Source organism: Phaenicophaeus curvirostris, chromosome 2, assembly GCF_032191515.1.
Source record: "Phaenicophaeus curvirostris isolate KB17595 chromosome 2, BPBGC_Pcur_1.0, whole genome shotgun sequence".
Taxonomy (NCBI): domain Eukaryota; kingdom Metazoa; phylum Chordata; class Aves; order Cuculiformes; family Cuculidae; genus Phaenicophaeus; species Phaenicophaeus curvirostris.
Window position 1 is genome coordinate 14,959 of NC_091393.1, and position 16,155 is coordinate 31,113.

At 43.0% G+C, this 16,155-nt stretch overlaps 1 protein-coding gene across 1 annotated transcript; it reads left to right on the forward strand.

Annotated features, from left to right (window-relative positions):
• Nucleotides 1–305: 305 nt before the first annotated feature.
• Nucleotides 306–9,108, forward strand: LOC138717578 (osteopetrosis-associated transmembrane protein 1-like). Its single transcript, XM_069851096.1, has 6 exons — nt 306–646; nt 3,561–3,675; nt 5,151–5,248; nt 6,579–6,743; nt 7,548–7,713; nt 8,009–9,108. The coding sequence occupies exons 1-6, from the start codon at nt 311–313 to the stop codon at nt 8,062–8,064; spliced, it is 936 nt and encodes a 311-aa protein (XP_069707197.1). The 5' UTR covers nt 306–310; the 3' UTR covers nt 8,065–9,108.
• The last annotated feature ends 7,047 nt before the right edge of the window (nt 9,109–16,155 follow it).

Genomic DNA, 16,155 nt, shown 5'->3' on the forward strand with positions numbered 1-16,155 from the left:
AACACAGGGATGCTCCAGCACCGGGACATGCGGATGCTCCAGCACCGGGACACAGGGATGCTCCAGCACCAGGACTAAGGGATGCTCCAGCACCGGAACACAGGGATGCTCCCGCACCGGAACACAGGGATGCTCCAGCACGGGGACCCGGGCTCCTCGCGCGCGGCGCCCCCGGACGAGGCCCCGCCCCCGCCAGTTCACCCCGCCCCCCTTTGGCCCCGCCCCCGCCTCGGCCAATGAGCGGCGCTGTCCCTCGTTGGGGGCGGGGCCTCCTCCCCGCGCGGCGCTTCCGGTTCCTCGCGCGGCCGCCATGGCGCCGGCGGGGTGGTTGCTGCCGCTGGTGCTGCCGCTGCTGCCCGCCCTGGCCCTCGGCCCCGCCGGGGAGCCGCGCCGGGCGCCGCCGCCGGAGGAGACGCTGGAAGAAGCGGAGGAGCTGTGGTCGGAGCTCCGGGACGCGGGGCTGCCCGGGGACCTGCCCGAGCTGGAGCCCGAGTGCCGGCGGCTGCTCGCCGCCTTCGCCGAGGACAGCGCGGCGCTGAGCGCCTGCCTGGCCCGCCGCGCCCGGCCCGTGCGGCTCTGCCAGGGCTGCCACCCCCTCTACCGCCGCCTCCTCGACCGCTACCACGACATCGCCCGCGCCGTCGGGGTGCGTCCGGGGACGGGGGGGCGGTGCCGGGGCCTCGCAGCTTCCACTCGTGACGGTTCGGGACCGGGGCGCAGCTGGGCCCGGCGCAACCGGGTGCGGGGCCTCGGTTGAGGGGGGAGCTTCACAACCCCGTGAAGGTCAGTTCCCAGGCTGTGAGCCCCACTGGCTGCATAAGGCGGTTTAACAGGGTCTGGGAGCTGTTGGGAGGCACCGCTGCCAGTGACGGCTGCCTTCTGCTGTTCAGCATTGTGACCCGGTCTGTGTAGCCGGCTTCTGGCATGGTTAGGGGCAAGCAGCTCCACCTGCAGAAAAAAGCTTTACTCTTCTCTGCAGGTGGAAAAACTTGAGTTGTTCTTGCTGATGTAGCAGTGGCTAAAGCAACATTCTGGCTTGTAGGTCATTGTATGACACTAATGAGGAGCACTGACTGAGCTTCGTTGCCTGATGTCTTTTTGAAAACTGAGGATTTCTGGAACTGTGGTGGGAGATGCACGTCTTTCATGGAGGGACATGTCACACTGGTTTTGGCTCCAAAGCTGGCAGAAGTGTGTGGCAGCAAACTAGAAGTTCTGAGTGCTGGCTGGAGTCTGTGGACACCACCAATGAGAAACCCTGACCGCAGCTGGGTCTTCTCTTTAAATCCTCCAGACTTCTGATCATCCTTTTTTTTATTTCTTAATGTGGGTCATGGCTAGTATTGTGTGTTCAAAACTGCTATTTAGCTTGTCCAACTTATCCATGGGATGGTGTAAGGATGTCAGTAGTGGATCAGACCAAACGACCTTTGTCTGGTCTCTGATGATGGCTAGAAGTGGGTGCCCTGGTCAGAGTATAAGCAGAGAGCAACTTCATAGCATTGTGTCCCATGGATTGTCCTTCCAGTCTTGGGATTTCTAAGTCTGTATTTAGAATCGCCATTGACAAGAAAAATCTTTTGCTCTTTAAACATAGACCGACTTCTGGTGCCACAGTGCCCTGCTGCAAACCATTGCACAGTTCAGTTACCTGTCGGGTAAAGAAGTATCACTTTTTGGCTTTTATGCATTGTCTGCCTCACCACCCCAGTGCCTGTATTGGAAGAGTGCATGGATGTTCATTTGGTAATTGTCCTCTCCAGGGCAAATATCTAGCCAGTGGTCTCTTGGTTTAGTTTGCAAACCTGCAGTGTGTTTATTTGTTTCTCATGTGGAAGCTGTTTTCATACCAGTGACCATCTAATGTGAAAGTGAGAAATTAGTATGCAGTTCTCTTGGGTACTTTCAGCATGGTGTTTTGGCCAGGATTAGGTTGCTAAAGATATCCCAGTACTTATAATGTGTATGAACTTATTGTAGCTGCTGTTCTTGAGTACTTGCAGCCTGGGAGGACTGTTCCACTATGTGGTCTGGAAGACACCTCTGTATGAAATACCATTTGGTGTTCCTTCTGTGCATGGATTAACTAACCAAAAAAGGAGGTGACCTCTTGCAACCTCAAACCATGATCATAAGTAATCAGATATCTGATGGTTTGATCTTTGCCATCCTATAATACTTATAGTGCAATGTGAAAGAAGCAGCCAAGTTAAGTTTTGGACATCTCTAGAGTGTAAAATCCTCCTCCCTATACTAATTAAGGAATAAATTAAGCAAATATTTAAGGAATTATGTAGGTCTGCTTGATTCAGTTTTGGATTTAAAGTGCTCTTTTCCCCACTCATGAGTCCAACTGGTGAGGAAGTTTCATAGTTAAACACTTTCTTGAAGCAACCAGAGAGTTTCCTGCCTAAACATTTCTTGAGTATCTGTTTGTAATTTAGTAGAAATGAAAGCGAGTGAACATGGGGGTTACCAGATCTGGCAATATTCAACTTCTGCATTTGAGTCTCTAGGGGAAACTTCTTATTTAAAAGATAAACCTGTTTTAGCAAAGAGAAGTAGAAACTGGATCTCTCCTAAAGCTCTGTAAGGAACATGATTCTCGTTAACGAGATTACTTTCTCGTATGTCCCACGTCACTTATCAAAGAGGCTTTTGGCAGCTTTGGCGATTTTGAGAAGTGCTTAAGTCAGTTTAGGAGCCAGAAAACAGGAGCTGGAGCACAGGAGTCAGCTGACTGGAGATCATGGTTTTGCATCAGTGATTTGAGGGAGAAAAATAAAAGATTTGAAGGAGAAAAACATTGCGAAGTCTGAGAGAGATTCTTCCTGTTTGTTCTGTAACTGCTTTTTTGGTCACTCTGCATTTATTTATTAGCTTGGTCTAGAGATTAAGTTGTTGTAAGAGTTGTGCCAGTGCCTGCTTTGAGGATGGGTGGGTTGGGTGGCTTGCTAAGACCTGATGGGCTTGATAGCAAGCGAGCCCGCCTTGGTCCTAGGCTTTGGGGGAATGGCTGTGGGCACTGCTTCTCAGAGGGCCATGCTCTTGGTATTGCTGCATTGAGGGGATGATGCTGATACAGTATGTTGGTACAGTGGTTTTGAACGTGGTTTTCTGTTTTGGGGTTTTTTTTGAGGCCACTCTGTTGGTTCAGCTCCTTCCAATATTTCTGCAGTCTAAAGTCCTTCTCTCTGGCTTCTTGTGCCTTGAGCTGGGTCCTGGAGTAGCAACCCAGAAACTGATTAATATGAGCTACCTGCAGAGGAGGCCCTGTGTCTCTGCTTGCCTTTTTGTTTGTTTATTTATTTGTGTATTTTTGGCTTGCATGCAGTTCCAGCAGGTTTTCAAAGACCATGTGCAGTAAGCAGTGTTGCTTATAATTTGATTTGGAGGATAAAAAGTTTTTTATTTTTCCATCAGTTCTCCCTTTTTAGAAACACCAATGTTATAAAATGTGATTGTTGAGCTAAAATACATTTCAAAATTTTCCCTTTTTATTTTTAAGACTTGATTGCTTTTTTTTGTTTGTTTTATTGTTGTTTCCTCTCTTCTTCTAGAATTCTTCTGAGAGCCACAATTGTGCCAAAAGCATCTTGACCTCAGACAGACTGCAGATAGTTGTGACACTCTCGGAGTTCTTTAATGAAACCTGGGAGACAGCCAACTGTGCAAGTACGTGACTCATTCTGTAGGTTTTGTGCTGCTGTTGTGACTTAACTTTGCCAATTTGCACAGATCAGAATTGCATGTATTTCTTTAAAGACAGATATTGTATAGCATAAAAATCCTGAACTAGAGCTGTTCCAATGAGGGGCACAGGGACTTTCTACTTTGTCAGAGATACTGCCAAAATCTGAGGGCAGTAGTCTATTAGAAAAATTAGTTGCTATATAAATATTTCTTTTAGGCTATTCTTTAAAAAGGTAGTAATGTTAGTTTTCTTTGTGATCTACAGATGCTGCTGAGACTTTCCATAGCTTCCTTGTGGTTTCTTCTGTTTGTCTCAGTCTTTCCATTTTAAAAAATCTTACGCAAGAAATTGTTCGTTCTTTGTTAATGAAGTTAGTAGCTCTGGAATGCTTACATGTTGAACAGTATGTGCCTCCACAGCCATGCTTTTTACTTCATTTTGTGGCTGGAGGGCATCCAAGTCTCTCCCTGTATCTCACTGTCCCCATGCTGATGGTGCTGTGCCATGCTTACAGCTAAACTGTGCCATTCCCTGTTGTGGGAAGTGGGTGTGGAACAGCACCATGGAGTTGAACATTAAAGATGCTGAGTTTGCTGCCGAAGTCCCTTAAGAGCCCAGAAGAGTGTGTTCATTTGTGAGTTTGCAGTTTGTGAAGGCTGGAAAGACAGTCCAGACGCAGCTCTGTGGTCTGGGCTGTCCTGTTATGCTAAGCCTGTGGGCTTTGTGCTGCTTGCCCGGTGTCCATCTGGATGCTTGCCCAGCATACTGATGGTGTTTCCTTCTTTCCGGAGGCTTTTCTGTGATGTTGGCTCTTAGGGTGCTGTCGCTGAACATCTGAATTCCCAAGACACTGTAGTTTTCAAGGATCTGCCTGGTTAGAGCACCTGAAGGGAGGTGTGATGGGTGGAAGCTGTAACACAATAGGGTTGAGTCTATGACTGGGAGGAAAGCCCCAGAACTCCCCTCAAAGCTGGTGAAATGGTCAGCTATTTTCCTAAACAGTAGTAACCTACACTCTGACTTCTACTGTTGTTTGTGGTCTAGCTGTTTTCTGGATATTCGCTGTTTCATCTCCACTGCTGGTGCTTCTGCTTTCACATAATGGCTGTCACTGTTGCTGGGCAAAGCCAGATTTGAAGGGTAGAAAATAAAAGTAATGTCTTGTTTTATCTTGAAGTCCAGAGATAATTCAGACCCCCTCTTCAGAAAGCTCTTGATGATAGTCTTCATCTTTCACTTAATCAAGGCCAATTAATTCTGAAATATATTCTCGATGAAGAGTTAGGTCAGCAGGTCTTGAGACATCAATGGCAGGCAGATAAGGAAGCTGCAGTGTTGACTAGACCTGTCTTTTATAGTCGAGAGCTCTCTTTGCAGAAGTGGAGTGTCTGGGGCTTGTCGGCTATGGAAATGTTAGAAATTGGAATATCCTGATGTTTTTCTTTCTCTTTGACAGATTGTTTAAAGAACAACAGTGAGGGATTATCAAATTCTACTGTAGAATTCCTGGATTTATTCAATAAGTCTCTGACATGTTTTGAACGTAACCTTCAGGTATTTATGCTGTGTATTTAAGCGAAGCACTAAATCCTCTAATTGCTAGCAAAATCTTATTTGTGATGAATAAACTGCACATAAGGATTAGACAAATAAACTGCTGGTGAGTTTGTGAATTTTAGGCAGTTAAAGCAATGATCCGTAAAGTGCAGATATTTGCAGATTGAGAGCCTAGAATTAATTCTAATTGATATTCACCTTGACTTCATTTTGTGTGTAATTACAATGCTACTTCACATCAGAATTTCTGAATTCACTGCAGTTGATAATTATATAGTAAGAAAAGGCATGTCTGCTTGCTGTAAGTCTCTCTCTGTCTCTTTGTGGAATTGTTGTCTTCTGACTTAACAATTGAATATTTAAATTCTCTTTTGATAATATAGACTAGTTCAGAAAGACCAGCTACCTGAAATCATTGCAGCAATTCTTTTGACTAGTAAAATAATGGGTAGCTAAAGTTTGTCCATATTGCAAAGGCGATATAATTAGTGAAATAAATATGGTAATTGCTCTCAAAGAAAATGCTCTGAATAGCCTAAGAAACTGTGTGCATTCCATATGAATCAGAAACTGGCCAAGTTCCGGAGTTGTTAAATAGTAAAAATGGTAAATGATGGGTATGGAACAATGTCTAAGGAAACTCTGCTTTTTTAATCATATTATTAACGATTTCTAGGAAATGTGCCTTTATTGGCCTTGGTCAGGAACAGCATGGACTGGCCTATTGATCACTTCAAGTGTCTGAACTAGAACTTAACACAGTGGTTGGTGGGTAGCTGGTACAACCATTATTGGGCTGAAATGTCTTTAGAGATTGTAGTTTTGTTTTCAAGTGTGCCGTGCGTTCAGGGATAGTGAAGGCCACAAATTGAAAGGATTCTTTACTATGGCACAGTGTATCATTGTCAGTATAGCTCAGCAGCAGCAACCTAACCACTTTTAGATATGGGCAAACAAAAAAAACCCCACACAACTATTAAGGAACCTGGTATCTCTGTCTTCAGAATGACACTTAATTACTTGTAATCCTTTTATTTTTTTCCTTCTTCTTTCTGGGAACTGATACTTAAAAGGTACATGTTTGCATAAAAAAGCTGTTAGTTCAAAGAACATTATGAGATGCAGAACCTGCAGGAAATGGATCCTATCCGTAGTGAATTAGAGTTAGTGCCTTTTCCTCCTGCATTCTCATGCGAGTTGTCCATCTGGGTCTTTACTCAATGTAGGATGCTAGGAATCTGCATTTTGGTTCAAACTTGACTCTCTTTTTTAAGCTTTTTTCCATAATGCCTTAAACCAACATTCATACAGAGTTTTATAACCCTAGGGACAAACCACCTATCTGTCACCAAATAACTACACTGAAGTATGTAAAAACTGCAACGAAACCTACAGAGTGTTGAACGACCTGTATAACAACTTGCAAAGGATGAACAGGCAAGGTGGTGAATCTGGCCACTCCGCGCACTTGTGTATCGATGTGGAAGACGCAGTAAGTATTTGTTAATATTTGACAGGGAGGCTTTGTCGTGGAGGTCTTTATTAATTGAGCCATTTGTGCTTGCCTTGCTTGGGATTGCTTCTCTCTCTCAGTATGGGACAGTACTGGCAGCAGTGCCTTTGTCAGGCTGATGGTGCATGAGGAAGTAGTCAGCCTAATGGGGCTGTCTTGCCAGGCCCCGTCCTTAGTAGATGCAGCAGGAGCTTGACTGAAGCTCTTGATCATCCGAGTGTGTTCCAGTTTAAGTAGCTGCGCTTCAATTTCTTACTGCAAAGGGGATGGATAAAAAAAAAAAATCGTCCTAATCTTCTGGCTTTTAATGGGAAGCTTTACTGCTATTGTTCTAGCCAGTGTAATCATTGATTCCTTATTACAGCAGCTGTTTCTAGGGGTCCTCAGCATTGGTGGCATATGTTTGGAAAAAGCTTCATTGTATTGTGTGATTTTAGGTGGTTGGGCAAAAGGAGAGATGTCGAAAGTGTGGGATTTAGCCCTGCTTCCGCAGGCTCTCAGCGAGTTCTCTCGGAAACAGGCATGTAGCAATGTCTACAATCTAGCTGAGTGTGGTCTGATTTTGAAGCTTGTAAAAGTTTTGACGTGAAATCTTGTCTTATTGTAAATTGTCTGTTTCTACATTTCCAGGGATTTGCTTGCTTTTGGGGAAAGATCTGTTAAAGTGTTGTTTTCTAAGGTCATATTTGAACATTTGAATGTCATGAGGCCTGAGTGTTTGCTGTGCTTCCCAGCAAAAATGCATTTGCTTGCTTTCATGGCTTTCTTATGTTTTCCTTTTAGATGAATATCACTCGGAAGCTTTGGAGCAGAACTTTCAACTGTTCTGTTCCCTGCAGTGATACAGTCCCAGTGGTTGCAGTTTCATCCTTTATTCTCTTCCTACCTATTGTTTTTTATCTTAGTAGTTTCCTTCACTCAAAGCAGAAGAAACGGATACTCATTTTGCGTAAGTGATGGCGCTGGCATTTCACTGTTAGAGTTGGGTGGTGCCAGGGACTTGCTTGGCTCGTGTGGGAGAGGGGGCCCAGCCAGCTCTGCCTGCAGCTGTGCTGACGGCGCTAATAGCGACTATTAGTCTGCTGCTGTCCCCTGAAGAAGCTTCAGCCATATCTTTTCATTAAAGTTTCTGGACGTGAACGGAAAGCTGTTTGCAAGTCTGTGTCAGATAAATAGAGGGAGTGGAGAGACTAGTTTTGTGGAATTCTTTGTGTTTAATTTTCATATAATTTTTCCCTTTCTAGCCAAACGCATCCAGTCAAATGCCAGTCTTGTGAACATCCAAGAAAAATACAGCTGAGCTGCAAAACAAAACCTGAGAACTGCTGCTGTTATACAGTGGGTACAATTGTGTTGGAATGAGGCCGGCACAAAAGAGGAGTTAATTATGGTTTAGTGTAATGATACAGAGCAACACAAGTTAAACAAAATGCTGTCTGACTTCTAAGCGAGGATTTTAACAAACATGACAAGGCAGGGCTGTGTGACTCTGTATGGACTCTGGTTTTGAAAAATCTGTGGGTTTTTTTCAGTCTTGGGCTGAAGCTGGCGTTTTTCTAAGCTTTTGTATTTCTCATTGATAGAATAGTTACACTTTCCTTGCATATTTGTTTTCTTTAATTTATCTTATTTCTTACACCTAAACCTGAAATTCTGAATATTTGAGGTGATTTTCATAGACAGATAAAACTTGAAATAATATTTGGTGTTCCTGCTTGAAAATGTTGATTCCATATAACATACAGTTTTGCCAGACTTGGGATGGACAGGAAGCCTTTAAAAAGAAAAGTTCCCATCTTTCTGATACCTCCCTCTAAAGTTGTGGTGCTGGTCTCTCTTGGTGGGGGGGAAGATGTGAAATGTGGAGGAAGTGATGATATATCATGTCCAAAGCCATCAACAAAAGGAACAGAACTGCTAGTGCTAGACATGAATAATAATCGTTGGTGACTACAGTATTCATCTGTCTCTGAGGCAAGCGGCACATTTAGTCATTTGCACACTTTAACCACTGAGATAATTGCATTTCAAATGTCAAATTTTCAGAGGCTTATTTTAGTTGTCTGCACGACTAACTGAATGCTTCGCTGTTTGTCTTTTTATTGTGTTATTTCCTTTCCTTTCTAATTTTCAAGGGGTGGGGATGTTTTGTTGCTTGTTTGTTTTTTCCTTTTGTAAAGGAGAACTGAGGTAAAGTCAAGTCACTGGAGATGCTGAATTTCCTGGTCTAGAGTTTGCTATGGCTTAATACAGAGGTGTTTATGGGAACTTTGTAGGGAAAAAATTACCTTTTCTAGATAAATATACATTTTAGTGGTAAATGAACCAGAGAATTCTCTAATATTTATATAGAACTGCCCTGGAAGACAGTGAAGATACTGTGTTGGGAATTGGTGGCTTTCAAGAAACAGTTTCAAAAATTAGACCTGTGAAACAGATGAATGTAAACAAATTCAAGCTTGCAGGATTCCAAAGCTGATGGAGAAATTAGTACAATAACTGCAGGGATAGAGACTGCTACTGATGTGCTGTGGGCGCAATTCAACAGCTGCAGCAGTACCAATGGTTCACTTTGATTATGATAGTCCTGATTTGGGAGAGTGGTAGGGCTGAAGTGATTGATAGCTGTACTTCAGCCTAATGAATGCCAGAGTTTTTACTCCCACTTTTAAATGTGTTTGCTAACCTTGAGGTAAAAATTACAATTACAGCTAAAAAATTAAATTTCTCTTGTAATCTGTGTCTGACATCTGTCAAAAAACCCTGTGGAATAGTCTTATGTATTTGACGTGCTTTGGAGCCCAGAACGTTAAATTATTCCTTTGTGGTAAGGCTCAAATAAATATATAAAAATGTAACAAAACAGTCATAAAGCTCTTCAAATCATTGGTTTTCTTCTTTTTCTCGGTGGTTTTTTTTTTGAGTTCAGGCATATTGTCAGTTTTAAAGTCAAGCTGAGAGTGTTTAATCTTGAGTAAAAGACTGTGTTAATGGTTGGTTCCACCCACATAATTGCCTATTTGCATTTTATCAGTAAGAAGTACTTATCTCCCTCTGTTACAGGTTGAATTACAGAGTCAACAGTCAGTTTGTTCTAGCTGATTTACAACAATAATGTAGAAGTATATTTCTCTTGCTTATTACATAAAGGTACCTTCTTGCGGCTGGGAGAGGCATGCTGCCTTTAAAAAGAAAAGATTATTTTTTATATCTCTTATTCTTAAACTTCAACTTTCAACTGTGTGCTCTAATAGCATTACTTTGATTTGGGGCATCATATGATTGAGAGCTGTTCAAAGCGATCTTTCATTCGTGCAGATAAAGCCAGTTTGTATGCTCAGCATTTCAGAATGACAGCTTTATACTGCAGTGGCTTTTTGAGCACATTCATGTTAAGTAGGTCTGAAAGTCATTACTTTTGGATATGGTGGTTAAGCACTTTAGAAAAAAAAATTTAAAAAAAATCAGCTTTTCTTATTTTCCTGGCTGCTAAGCCAAGTGGAAATACTCATGTGACTTTTGTTGCTTTTTATTTTAAAGCAGCAGTAAAGTTTACACTTGAGATTTTAAATAGTACATCTACTATTGTCTCCTTTTTCTTTTCCCCCAAAAGTTGCACTGCTAACTTTCTTTACACGGTGTTATATTCTTGTTAGGATAGTTCATGTATTAATGGGTCGAATTCTCTTTATACTCTATTTCCTAGAGAAATGTGGAAGCACACAGACTATGTTGAAGGAGAACTAGAATTCTTTTTGCTGCTAGTCTTTCATCTTGGTTTGGTTTTGTCTGTTTGGTATTATATGTACTAACTAGAACAAACTTTGAAATACTGGTTGTTTGTATCTTTTTGTGCAAATAAAGATTTCTTATTGTGGGGTAGCACTCTGATTCATATTTATACTTACCAGGAAACCTCTAAACACAAAGTAAGCTCTAATAAAGATTGTCAATAAACAGTGAGTGGTGTGGTTACTTAATTGCTTCATTTATAGTATTTTTACAGTCCTGTTCTGGATTTGTGTTCAGAAGCACCTTATTATTCCTTATTATGCCATTTGGAGGAAACCAGAAAAATGTTACTGAAATGTGCTGTGCTGAATTATAGACCAAATGAACTGCAACTGCTGAGAAAGGGTGGGGTTTCAGCTCAGTCACAGCTGAGTGTATGGAACAGCTCCTGTTTGTTGCAATGGATCTTCTTGGATGGGTGTGTGTGGAGATGGTTAGGCTGCCTCTATGGTCTGGCACTGTGTTGGATTGCTGTTGATTTCTTTAAAAATGGCAGTACAGTGCCTCACCATGGAGAGAGCCCGGTGTCTCACGGGATGGCAGGAGCCTTCTGTGCTAGTGGTAGGATGGTGGATGTGTGACTTGCGAGGCAGTTCCAGGAAGGCTGGGAAAGTTGTAATGCAAACACATGTGGTGTGGCTTCAGCTGCAGGACTAGGAACAGCTCTGGTTGCTTGTATGATCAGGAGAGGGACTTGGAAAGGAGGTAAGCACAGGAGAAGGGCAAGTGAGAAGAGCCAGGGATTTATCCAATGAATGGAGGAGAGGCTCCACTAGTCGAGGGTGATTCCACCAGTATCTGAGGATGGAAATGGGAATCTGTAAGCATGCTCAGAACAAAATATTTTGGAGGGGGAGGCTGCTAAAGTGAAAGGCTCTGAGAAAAAGAGTAGAAATGGGGCCGTGTTGCAGCTGTGCTGGAAAGGGAAGGCTTTGTCTTCATGGTGGAGGTGAGGTTTGGGGACTGGTAGCAGAGAGATGTAGCAGCTGAGCCCAAGTCCCTTACTGGTTTGTGATGGGACACACGAGTGGACTGCCTGTGCAGGTCAGGAATGGAAACAAGTAGTAGGATGGCAGCAGGGACTTGCTTCCGAGTTACTTAAAAGCAACAGCTTTCTTCTGGGAAGCTACCTGAGCTGTGTGATGCAGTGGGGAGCGTTGAAGTAATCCTGGTTCAAAGGCTCTTGACAAAGCTCCTCTTCTATTTCAGACTGAGTTGAGAGTTCCTGTTTAGAATGAATCAGGGGACTTTTTGTCTGTAAAATGAAGTAAAAATACTTGGGTTTTGTATATTGGCTGTTTCCCCCCTCATCTTTATTAGATGCCTGCTATAATCACAAAATGGCTTAATTTTCTTGTTTTGTTTCTGGTGCTTACTGTCCAGTTAATCAAGTGTCATCAAATCTACTTGCATTTCTGTTAATTTATACATTAGTTTTCATGCCCTGAATAAAGAGTTTCTCTGGAATGATAAGCTGTGTGATCAGCAAAGTCACAGCACTCCTAATCAGAACGTATGGGTAACTTACTAATTTTTCTTCGTATTTTAGTGCAAATTTTCCTTCTGGGACTGGTGGAAGCATTTTTAGCCTGATCTTCATTAAGTTTCTGCAGAATGCACTTTCTGTATTTTTGCAAGTGTAAAAATCCGTGCATTGGAGGAGCAGAGCCAGTAGATTCTCCAACTTCTCTGAAGCGTTGCATCTCCCAGCGTTGCAATCGCTGTCTGTGGCTGCTCGCTGGAGTCAGCCAGGATAATTCATGTGTACTAGTAGCCTTGTGTTCTTCTGAGAGTTGAGATGCAGTTACTATCTTGGCAACTCTGGTTGAAAACAAGGAAAAATAACATGGAAAAGAAGAAAACAGAAGGTGATGTGATTGAGGGCCAGAGCCAGTTGAGTGATAACCTTTACCAGGTGCAGGTGTTTAATGCAGAGATACCAGCATTTCTGCTGACCATCAGGAGGGTTTCTAGCGTGATCAGCACCTAGGACTGGGTGTAAGCTTAGGAAACTGTCTGGCCAGCATCTTCTGCTATGGCACACGGCGTCAACACTTGGCATCTGCTCTGCTTGAGGCAGTGCTGGTCTGAATGGTTTCCCAGCAGGGTCTGGGGCCTGAGGAACTGCTTGGGATGCTTTTGATTTGCACTGGTTAACGTGAGCGTTTAGGAGCACCCATGAGCACGCAGGCTTCTCTGGAGGCGCAGTGCACTAAGATGGACCTTTATAGCTTGTACGGATTAGAGGTGAGGGAAGAAGTAGGTTATTGTTACTTTCAGCCTTATACAGACAAGAAAACCTACAATTTTCCCCCAAATAGAACAGCTTCCCCACTCCTGTCTCCTGCTGAATCCTGGCTTTGATGTGTTTGTGTGAGGTGTGCAGGACAGGAGCTTGCTTACTGCAAGTTTCACTGGTGTTTTAGAGGGGATCTCCACTCTACATGGACACAGACAAATTGCTGAGGGGAGGCTATTTGGCATTGGGGAACATGTTGCTTTCACCTAAACCTTAACCGTGCTGCTTCTCTTCTTGTCAGCCCTACTTTGAGGCCCTTGGAGGTCACGCAGTCCAAGTCGCTTCTCAGGGCCACCTCTGAAGTTGGGTTGTTGCTCCTACTCGTTTCTCTGAGCTGTGGCCATGAAGTTGACCATGTAGGGAAGGGATACGCTATAGTCTGGCTTTGCAAGGAGCCTGCTGCTTCAGGTATGAGCTGCTCTGGGGCTTTTTCATTGCTGTGCATCTTCCTTAGCAAGCAGGACTGGGCAGGACAGGACCGATGGGGTGGCAGGGTGGCAGAGGTGCTGCTGCAATATTTTGCAGTCAGACACTCAGAGTTGCACTGAGTAAATTGTTAATTATTTTCTAAAAATAAGTTAATGAGTTTTAATGGAAATAAGTAGTTAAATGAATTCTGAAATCTTCCCCTACTCGCATCTGAGGTGAAAATACTGGAAAGCCCTTTCAAATTTTTAATAAAAGAGAGACATTCTAGAGTAGCTCGGTTGAAGTTCTGACTTTTAATACTGAAAATTCCTGTCTGGTGCCAGCACAGTAAGTATCATGGATTGCTGCAATTAAACCAGTGCCTTAAGTTATTCATAATACTCTTTCTGGGCAGCATTCCCACCTGCCTAATCTGTGCTATACAAGCGTTTATTAGAACTGACTGTTGAAAAACGTCAAGCTAAATCAGACATTTAAAAAAACTCCAAACCAATATGATGCCCTAAACTGGTTTAATATGTCTTTCCTCCTCAATAATCCTGCACGTTACTGATTTATTTGCGGTAATGAACATGCCATTCAACTGAAACAAGATTAGCTGCTTAAACCGCAGCATTAAGCAGGGAGCAACTTTAATGCTGCTTTATGTTTCATTGTAATGTTCTGCACTTACAGTGTTGTCTCTTTCTCTCCTCTGCAATAAAGAGTTTGTGTGAGCATCACAAAGGACGATGGGGTGGTATTTTATTAAAGCATTACAAGCAGTAAATTTGAGTCAAGGTTGCAATGCAGCACCTCTTTCATCCAAACCTAAGTGGAATCAAACTGGTGAGCAAGCTTAACGCACGAATTTATATTCCCTGCAGGATTTTCCGGGGTTAACTATTAAGTAGATGGCTTATGTCAAACTGATCTAGGTTAAGACAGTGAGAACAACCACTGGCAATCAGAATATTCCTTGAGACTTCATTCAAATTTTTTTTCCCAGCATCTGAAACAGCAGCAATTCATTGTGCTGCAGGAAATATAGGCTGCAAGGAGCAGGTGCATTGGTTTTGTGAGGAAGAGTCCTATGATAGCTGTGGTAAAGGCTGGAGGATTTCAAAGGAGTATGTAAGGGGGCAGGGAAAGATGAGTGAGAGAGGTATTTTATACCTGGTCAGTATTGTATAAAGTATAATAGAAATCTTGATCTATTGTATAATAATGGCCAGGTCTGAAAAGTTTAAGCTCTCTAGTTTCCAGGTAAAACAGAAGCAAGTTGTATTTGTAAAGGCACCCGTGTATTCTCTGTAGTACTGAAAATTGCAGTGAATTTTCTGTTTGTAGTACAATGTAATATTTCTTTTTCTTTGGAAGACTATGATGAATTGCATATATATATATTTCAGAAGCTTTTTGGGGTCTTGGAGTCACCTAGAATATTAAAGCCAGAGAAATGAGCTTCAAAGTACTGCAGAAATGTGTTGAGTTGAGAGCACTTACTCAAACATGTAGAAATGAGAAAAAAACATCCAAAGTTGCGTATTTTCCCCGTGCTGAAGCAGGCTTTTCACATGGAGGTTGTAGTTCTGACTCTGGAAAGTGCACATTTCTTCTGGCAAATGCTGCTTTTCTCCACTTGGTCAGATGAGAAGATTGGAAGGGATCCAGCAAAGGGTGAGTCAAGGAATTGAAGGCAGTTATTTCTGCAGGAGGAAATGTGCTTTGGAAGTCGGTTATGAAGAGCAGCCTTACTTTGCATTGCTCCATTGAAAAAAAACAACCCCCGGATTAGCCTGAAGATGCTTTCAGGACATCTGCCTGAAGGGTGAGTGCTGGGGTGCAAAGAAAGGGCTGTGAGCATTGGCAAACATATTAGTTTGCCTCTGATATGTCACTTCTTCGTAGAAAAACAGAATCTCAAGGTGAGCGGGACAGAGTGCCCTGAGAAGAGCATGCACACTTCAAAGGGAAAATACCCTCCTGGACAGCCAGTTTAAAATTGGACAAAGGATGAGAAGTAACAGGCATGGTATTTCTATGAAACAGGCATGTGATGCCTTTTTTTTACTCCATTATTAGGAGCCCTCCCAACACCATTTTCTGTTGTTGTCCAGGCTGCACAAGTCTAAGTGGTGATTGCATCCAGCCTCTGGGGGCTGGTTGCTCTGCATTACAGTGGGGCACATCCCTAGTGCAGAACATGCTTTTTTTGACTGTTATTCAGACAAGAAGCATATAAGGAGCTGCCTTTACTGCAGCCACTCGCGTGAGTCCCTTTAGGTCCACTCATAACATCCTACACTCATTATTTATTTAAAGACCAAGTGACTTATGCAATCTTAGTCATGGCAATGGAAGCACCTGGACGGACCTGTTTGATGTCCAGGCAAGCATCAGGAGAAGGGACAGTGAGAAGGAAGGAATGAAGGAGCAAGAATGAAACCAAGCAAGAGAAAACTAGGATTGAATAGTCCTGGGAAAACCTCTCCCCTGCCTTGGCTTGTATAATGGGGACTTATACAACACATAACCCAGTCTGACCCTGACCCTGCCAGTGCTCAGGGACTATATTTTTACTAAGATTAAGCTTTTAATTTCTTTCTTTTTCCTGGAGCAATTTCCTTGGCTTTTAGCTTGCCTGCTGGCTGGCTGGCATGGTCAAGGCAACCTCACCTGGATCTTTTTCAGGTAGTTCAGACCTTGAGAATGAAAACTTTTGCACTTTTACAAACAAACTCTGTTTGAGTCACCTTCTCCAACTTCAGTATCAGTCATTGAAATAAACATTACACAAAAGCATTACATTTTATTTGCCTTACCTGTCTTCCAATACTATGAAAGAGGCAGTAGGTGTTCTGAATTGTAGAGAAGTAACCAAATTCAACA